The sequence below is a fragment of the Phoenix dactylifera genome, chromosome 5 (genome assembly GCF_051530095.1).
Source record: "Phoenix dactylifera cultivar Ajwa chromosome 5, Ajwa_hap1_PhDact_Kaust_v1.1, whole genome shotgun sequence".
In the NCBI taxonomy this organism is placed as follows: Eukaryota; Viridiplantae; Streptophyta; class Magnoliopsida; order Arecales; family Arecaceae; genus Phoenix; species Phoenix dactylifera.
The window spans coordinates 36,729,180-36,738,096 of NC_143194.1; the positions used below are offsets into that span (position 1 = coordinate 36,729,180).

The 8,917-nt window shown below is 38.2% G+C and overlaps 1 protein-coding gene across 1 annotated transcript; it reads left to right on the top strand.

Moving 5' to 3' along the window:
• On the top strand, positions 1 to 1,539 carry LOC148703592 (1-aminocyclopropane-1-carboxylate oxidase 1-like). The gene is made up of 3 exons (XM_088722690.2): positions 1 to 193; positions 284 to 498; positions 718 to 1,539. Exons 1-3 carry the CDS (start codon positions 92 to 94, stop codon positions 1,280 to 1,282), a joined length of 882 nt encoding a protein of 293 aa, XP_088578816.2. The 5' UTR covers positions 1 to 91; the 3' UTR covers positions 1,283 to 1,539.
• Positions 1,540 to 8,917: the final 7,378 nt, after the last annotated feature.

The window sequence follows — 8,917 nt, forward strand, 5'->3', positions numbered from 1 at the left end:
TGGGGTGTGCCTGCTAAGTGCGTAAAGTTGGCTTGAGAAGCGTGGCTACTGAGTTAGAATATCTCTTGAGCTACCAGGCAGCGTTGGAGGAATGGAGATCCCAGTAATCAACCTAGGAGAGATGGAGGGAGAAAGGAAGAGCAAAACAATGTCACTTCTCCACGAGGCATGCGAGAAGTGGGGGTTCTTCTGGGTAAGTGAGAGAGAAGTGGAACTTTCTGTTTTCTTTTTTACGTTTTTACAGTCATTCTGTGATAATTTTGCATCGATGACTGGATGGCAGATCGATAACCATGGGATTGATGAAGAATTGATGGATAAGGTCAAGGGACTGGTGAACCAGCACTACGAGGGGAGCATGAAGGAAAGCTTCTACAATTCAGAGCGGGCAAAAGAGTTGGGGCCTAATATCAAAGCCTCTGATGTTGACTGGGAGTGCGGCTTCTTTTATCGCCATCAACCGGACTCGAACGTCAACGACATTCCTGAACTACTTCGGTGAGTCTCTGGGAGTACCCAGAGCTCTATTTTTCCCATAAGATAACAGGAGACACATTCTACAACCTAACAGATTGATGCATCTCAGAAATAAGTCAGGATTAAAAATAAAATTGTACTACTAAAAACTCTAAATCCCCCTTCCGGGAAAAAAGCCAGCTTATTCTTATTGGTCATCGTATTAGAACTTTCGTTTTAACGATCCACTTGTTCGTGCAGTGAAGCAATGCAGGAATATGTTGCACAAATGATCAAGCTGGCTGAAAGGCTTGCAGAACTTCTGAGCGAGAACCTTGGGCTGGAGAAGGACTACTTGAAGAAGGCATTCTCGGAGCCGTTTGTCGGGACAAAGGTGGCAAAGTACCCAAAATGCTCTCAGCCAGAGATGGTAATGGGGCTCCGAAGCCACACCGATGCTGGTGGAATCATCCTATTGCTCCAGGATGACAAGGTCCCAGGTCTCGAGTTTTTAAAAGATGGGGAGTGGGTGGCGATACCTCCAACAGAAGGTTACAGAATCTTTGTGAACCTAGGTGATCAAGTGGAGGTGGTGAGCAATGGTACTTACAAGAGTGTTCGTCACCAAGTCCTTGCTGAGAAAAATGGAAGCCGGTTATCGATTGCTACATTCTATAATCCCGGAGGTAATGCTGTCATTTCTCCGGCTTCCAGACTTCTTTATCCGAGCGGCTACCGTTTCCAAGACTACCTCAACTACTATTCCACCACTAAATTTTCAGACAAGGTCGCTAGGTTTCAAAATATAAAGGAGATGCTTGTGTGATTACAGTAACAGGACTAGACTTGCAGTTGCTACTGAATAAGAAAATCTTCCTCCTAAAGTTTATGGTGGTATCATGCACTTGTAATTCGTGAGGTAGTATTTTCCAAATACTAGAGTGATATTTATAGTCTATGGTTTCTGTTTTTGTTACAATAGTTGTTTTGAGTTAACAGTCCATGGAGAGCATCTTACCATCTATTGTTCTCTTGTTACTTTAGTGGAGTGGTTAATATAAAAACCACGTTTGTTTGTCTGCTTTCTTTTGAAAAAAAAATTAATAAATCATTCTAGCAAATATATGAAATCAAATGCTCAAAAGTTACTGGTACATATCAGGTTGAATGCCAAGGATAAAATAATAATTATGTGGTCACCATTAGTGCTGTAGTGTCGTGAGCCCACCCTGCCAAACTTGTCAGCTGCCATAATCTTTAGATTTAACTACTTAACTACTTCGTAGAAATTTAGGTTGATTTGATCTAGATTTCTTTAGCAGGTTTGCAATCTTACGACCAATGGTAGATCCTAATATTTCATCAGCAAAAAGGTATTTGAGAGTGCAAAATGGAGAGTGCTCCTAGGTTGCTAGTCCAAAGACCCACTCGGTTGTGCCTTGACTGGAACAATATGTGAATCCAAGTCTATCAAAAGTGTAACTCACACTAACGAATCAGCTCAAGATGAACCCAAATCCTACTTCTATTAAACTTCCCTACTCAACATATGAACTGTTTTTGATCCAAATCTTAGCCTCTTCATGACATAGAGGAGATCTCTTTTTTGTTGGCCCATCCACATGATCATGACTGAGGTAACAATGTTTTATTTGGCCAGAGTTATCTCTTCTATTTCCCATCTAACAATGAAACAGAAATATGTCATACTCCTTCTGGTACCTTTCATCCAAAATGCCACAGAAAAAGGGAAACGTGGCAAAACAGTGATCATCCTTCGAATCTTCCCTCCAGATATATGCCAACTTTCAAGTTCTTAGTGGTTCTTGCATTCATTCCAAGGACATTCTATTTGGGTTGAAAGAACGTATTTATCATGTTGTTAGAACATATTTCAGCCTATTATTCTCATGTTGCCCGTGACAATGATCTGGGTTGTCTAGAAGGAGAGATGCTCGGATTTTTCTTAATAAGCAATCCTCTGCCACTTCTATTGCTTATACTAGTCTTCATAATTTCAATGAATGGTCTATTCTATGCAATAAAAAAATGTTACCAGCTTTCAGAAGAATTTGGAACAAAATCAAGAATATTTCTTACTCTCATCCAGTTGTCTGAATTTCATTCAGGTTCTTATTATTCATCCCTTTGTCTTTCTAACTGATCTTGTTCTCTCTTCTAAAATGTAAATTCTTTTATCTTTATTAATAAAAGCTAGGTGGCCCCTTTTAGCCTCCCTGTATCATCAAAAAAAAAAAAACAAACAAACAAACATATCTTCTTATTACCTGCCATATGAATAACAAAAGATCAGACTATTCCTTCACTGATCAAACCGTGTAGTTATTATCCATGTTTCTTTCTTCTGAGTAGACTCATTATCCATGTTGTAGAATCAGTTTTTACAACTAATATGTTGATTCAGATAGAGTGATAGATGAGACCATGCTAGGTAACAGAAAAAGAAAAGGAAAAAAAAAAAGACAATGTATAGGAATAGGAAAACCCGTTGTATTTGATACGTGATTACCAAATACACAAGAATTTGCATCATATGCAGTTTAATAGTTGGCTAAGCAAATTGATCGCTCAATAAATAATAGTTGGCTTCCATAAAAAAGAAAACATCTTATTAATATAAATCCAAATTCTGATTGGCAGATTCATTTGAAGTTTTGATTAGAAATATATAGTAGTTCAGCAATTTCTTAATTCTTTCGGCATCCATTAGTCAATCAATTAACCTAAAAGCTATGGAGATGACAATATATATATCTTCCAGCCATTGCTCATTTGTTTGTATGCGTCGCAGTTGACAGTGGATCTTAAGCTAATGACACATCTCAATATTTTTATTTCTTTTTCCATGCAACCTCCCATGCCCATGAAGCAAATAATATCTCCAAGAAGCTTTACTTTGAGCCATTTCAATCAAAATGTTTTGTTCTAAGGTGCACGTCCATAACTCATATATATATTAGCAAGCCTGTCAGGCTATTAGTAGTGCAACAGACCGCTCCATTATTGAACAGTAGTCCCGGCAACTTGGTTACCGGAACTAGTTCAACTGCATGGCAAGGGTTTATACTCTAGTTTAAATTGCTTCCGGCAACCCAAGTGTGGAAAAGTTAGAGTCAACTGTTCTCGGCAACCAATTAGAGTCAAGGAGTTCAGCTACAGAAAGGGGGGTTATACTCAGGTTTAAAATATGCAGGTGAACTGGTGTCGGCAACCAAAGTGCCGATACTAGTTCAACTAACACCAAGGCGCTATACTCCAGTTTGAATAGGTTCAGGCCCCTAAACAATTAGTCCCGGTAAGCAACTTGCCGAGGCTAGTTCTACTGCGGTGTTTATATTTACTGGAGTTTGAAATAGTTCCGGCATTTTCTTTTTTTTTTTCTTTTTTTTTTGGCAGGAAAAAGGATTAACATTATCTTGGAAATTGTACACTATGGAATCATCAGGTAGCTTAGAATCCCACAAGAAATCATGCTGTAAGCTTGCAGTCCTTCTGGTGAGCCAATCCGCAATGTTGTTGCCCCGGCACTCCAATTTACTACAACATCTGGGTCAACTAGTCTCGGCACTTGCATTAAAGAGACTAATTCAGCTTCCACTTCATAGAAAACTTGTATTATAATAACTACCTTGGGCAGAGGTAGCTCCCAAGTTTGAAGTGTTTTGGTAACTCAACACCAAAACTAGTTCAAAATTGGCACATGAGATTATTTCATTCAATCCCCCATGGCAAGGGGTGATACTATCCAAGCAAGTCCTCAGTGACATTTTTCACTTAAATTTATATCTGCCGACTCAAAATCCATCAAATTTGCTGATGTTTAAGCATAACTTCATCAGCATGACAAATTGGTTGGGCAGCTTATTAGCAAGTGCAGAGCCTTGTATGAACAACACCAACTTCCTTCCCATGAACTTTCTGTACAGAAGCTACAAAGAGGAAATAAATAGAACAAAACGTTTTGATATTTAAATGGGGTTAGAATTAATGTGTTGACTAATTTAGTTGGTGATCCCTGCAGAATGGGTAACAATGATCTGATTCAAGGCTTGCCCCAGTCAGTTTATGATTTCAATATATTTGACTATAGTAAGGTTTTTGGAGCAAGCATATTTCATGAATAAAATCTTCCATCAAATCTAGAAACAGATAAGTGCAGCATGAACTGATATGAGACTTGAGGGATGGACCTTTTTCTGTGTAGACTAATCTATATTCTTATGTTGCGGGACTACGATGAATTCATTGAAGGGATATAAAGAAGATCGTAACGGACCATGACAAACTAGGATATATTTTAAGATATATTAATTCTAATTTTTGAAGAACCGGGTCTAGTTTAAGAGTTTAAATAATAGCATTTGAAAATTAATAGGCACACCAATTCTGCGAGGCCGGTGTGCTGACCTATGAGAAGTTCTCAAAAACCCATAGCACATTTATCTCCAGGCCCACCTGAATATATTATGTCGAGCCCACTTATTAGCAGGCCAACCTGAAATGCACCTGCTCTAGATTTCAATTGTCAAGTCGAGCCACGTTCAAACGGCAAACGCTGCCTAGAAACGCTTTGAGGGCTCGTTTGGTTCGCAGGAAAACGAGGGGGAAAAGTGTGGTCAACGGGAAAGTAATGAAATGACTCTTGTTTGGTTGGAGTTTTCAAAGGAGAGAGATGGAAAAGTGGTATTCCCATGGGAATATGATTCCCACATTTCATGGGAAAGTCTTTCCCATGAGAAACATGGGAAAGTTACTTTCCCATGAGGTGGGAATCACTCCTTTTTTATTTTTTCCCAAAAAGACCCTTCAGCATTAAAGAAGCATTAAAGAGGCATTAAAGACCTAATTTTTATTAAGGGCATAATAGGAATTATACATAACTTTCCTAGGAAAGTGGATGGTCAACCAAACATAAGCACTTTGGAAATTAGTCACTTTCCCATGGTTAACCAAACATGTCAAAAGTACTTTCCTAGGTATCTTCTTCCTAGGAATCTGATTCCCAGGAATCATATTCCTAGGAGGGAAAATACTTCCCGCGAACCAAACGAGCCCTGAGTGTTTGTACTCGGTTAACTACTAGATGAAGGAAATTCAATTTATCATATCATATCATATGTAAACTCTATAGTCTTTACTCTTAGTCGAGCCATGTCTGGTATTCTTCAAATGATCTATTTGTGTGCATGCACGCACATGTATGATGTGTGTGTGAATGTGTGGAGAGAGAGAGAGTATTTATAATAAAATGGTATGGATCTTGTAGAGAACCCCTAGATGGGCACCCTCCGGATGAGACTATGGCCCACCACGGTTAATATTGAGGTTGTCAGTAGTTTGCGAGTTTGCGACCTCCTCCGTCTAGATGGGGCTAGAGTATTTGGAGAGCACTTTGAAGAGAGAATGCATTCTCTGGCGGTTTCTGGATGCAATATCCCAGATGTGAGGGTTTAGAGTACTTCTTGCAGTCCGAGGGTCAGTGTCAGGGATATTTAACGACTTGTTCTAAAGTGAGCAGAGTAAAAGGTTGGATTGTGTCTGGATCTAGAAGTTTGATCTTCATTCGAGGGTTGCGTTATTCTTGTAGAAGGTGACTAGGAGATGCCAACGGACAAGGGCCATCCTTAACAAGTGAGGACTGAGCATTCGATCGATCTGCCCTGGGTGTGAGGTAGTGGAGTCCATGGATCATGTGTTATTGCAGTGTGTTCGAGTTGTAAGGGTGTGGAGGTTGTCTAACATCCCGCCTGAGGAACTTCACCAGTCTAGTTTCTTTACCCATGCTCTCAAGAAGTGGGTCGGTACACCTCAAACTCAGTATTTGGTCATCAGGGTAATTTACGTTGCTTACCACATTTGGTTGGCTAGAAATGTTTGGTTGTTTGGGGAGAGCAGTTCGACACCTAGGCTCATCATAGTTAGGGATCAAGTGCAGGCTGCAGAGATTATCCATGCTGATCCATCAGGCGGGCCTTTGATAGCTCAAGGCACCTCAGACTCTTCTTCTGCTCATGTAGTGTCTCAGACGGTGTACTCTAGGGTGGTTGCTGCTAGCAAGTGCCAGATCTTCGACACCTTTATTCTGAGGGTGGAGATGAGGGCGGTGTGGGCTGCTCTGGGTTATGCACGACATGTTCTACAGACTAGAGCAGTCCTACTTGAAGATGACTCGGCCACGGTGATCGGCTGGAACCAGGAGGCACCGATGGCGTGGCTCGGTACTACCTCCTACTTCGAGACATTTGGACCATTGTTAGTGGCAACGTTGCTTTTCAGGCCGAGCATGTTTATAGAGAGGCTAATAGGGCCGCCAATTAGATAGCCGATCACTCAGGAAGAAGGTGTTGTGGGTTGGAAAAAGAGAGTTGCCTAGAACACTCCGAGACTTTCTATTTTTTAACCTTTTTATATGCATCCATAGCCTATGAGCCATCTGTTGTAGCAAAAAAAACAAAAGTTCGAGGAAAGCGACTGCTATGCTCTTCAAGTCCATGGGCTTCAACTACCTCTTATTGCCAGCCCTTCAACCACCAGTCTAGATGCTTCGCTTTGAATCCAAAAGGCTCTGTTCGATGCTCTTTTTCGCACTAGTCTTCCTTCTTTCGGGTAGGACATGGCCATGGTATTAAAATTATATGTACATATATGTTATTCCTGATTGTGCGCCAGGGGTACGCCTTGCTAGATTTATCCACACTCATTTTTTGATCTTCTAAGTTGAAGTAACATAAATAATGTTTTGTTATTATTCAATTAATTGGGGTTGGAACTGCCAACGAACCATTCTCATGACATCCCATTTTCAATTAAAAATAATTATATACAAACTCTTGAACGTTTCATATATTGCAAGCACATATATCAGGTGAATTGGCAAAATATGTTAAAGGAAAGATGACGAGAATGGGATGAAGGTGAGATGAAGCAAGTAGCCCTTCCCAGCTCACGAGGCTTTGGGCATCACAAAAAGGTACAGATTCGCATCAATCATTCGCTTGTTGCAAATAAGTAATTGATTGTACTGGAAAGTCACATGGAGTAGGGGAAATTAAATATAATCTAGGAGTGTATCAGGTGCTGCTGTAACTATTGCGAGACAAAGTTCCTTATGGGCTACCATATGTGACTTTTAGCATTTATAATATTTTTTTTTATTTAATTTAATTAAAAAAAGGGTTGGGGCGAGGGAAAATGTTTAATGTAAAAAATTTACATAACCCGAAGTGTAATCAAAGCATGGTTGAGGCGATGTCATCCAACGAAGATACTTCCAGGACATCAATTAAAAAATTAGTAAGAGATAAGAACATATGAAAAGCATAAATTTGTTCAATTTAGCATATAATGAGTAACTTGATCTATACATATTATATCACTCACATGTCACAAAGTCATGGGGATACGTGAGGATACATAAAATGTATTTCTAATTGTGTTACGTACCCATGTTCTGTATTATTAGGAAGGCGCTCACGGCATTCCATGTTCTAGGGCTCGCAAGGCTGAGTTTGGCATGGGGTGATAGTTTTGAAATCAAGGATAATGTGGGTAGAGGTAATGAGATCACGCATTTGGTTACACCACGGTGATCCTAAATCACCTCCACTCCTCAAATCACCGCCCAATATGGTGAGGGATACCTGTCCTTAAAGTCGGAAATTCAAGATCATCCCAGGGCATTGATCCTGGGTTGAAAGTTAAAGACAAAAATACCCTTCAATTTAATAGAAAAATTAATATATCAATATACCATCAATATATTATGTCAATGTTATATATATATATATATTATGTTGATATTATATATTATATTAATGATATATATTATATTATAATATATTACTAATCATACTATTATTGAAGGATAATTTTAAATTATAGTAGAAATATATAATTAAAATATTTAATATATTACTCCTATTTACCTTATTTTTTAATCAAAATAATCATTAGTCTTAAAAAATCTATTATAAGTATAAATAAAAATATTAATTCTATAATAAAAAATAATATATCTTTATAAGATTAATAATTTACAGAAGTAATAAATATATTTTTATAGAATATATTAATAATTAAAATATCGATAAATATATTAATATTTTATTATAATATATTTTATATGATTAATAAATATATGATAAGGGATACTAAAAGTAAAATATGTGACAAAATTATGGAGCTATTATTGAAATTAACATATTGACTTAAATTTTTGATTCATGAGAATTTAAAATACATAAAAAAAATCATCTAAGGCATATCAAGAGTATTTGTGGCATTATGTAGTCGGTGATCTTGAATCTCCAAACCATACCAAACAAGTTACTCATGAATACCCAAAAAATTTTAATCACTCGATCATATATGGCCTATCAAATATATTGATCTTAGATAACTGAGGATTAAATCATCGTAGTATTTAGATCACCGTGGTGAT

Excerpts from the sequence above, each read along its gene's own strand:
- LOC148703592 (XM_088722690.2), top strand. The coding sequence starts at position 92 with ATGGAGATCCCAGTAATCAACCTAGGAGAGATGGAGGGAGAAAGGAAG. Across the intron at positions 194-283 it reads AGAAGTGGGGGTTCTTCTGG|ATCGATAACCATGGGATTGA; the intron begins GTAAGTGAGAGA and ends ACTGGATGGCAG. Across the intron at positions 499-717 it reads GACATTCCTGAACTACTTCG|TGAAGCAATGCAGGAATATG; the intron begins GTGAGTCTCTGG and ends TTGTTCGTGCAG.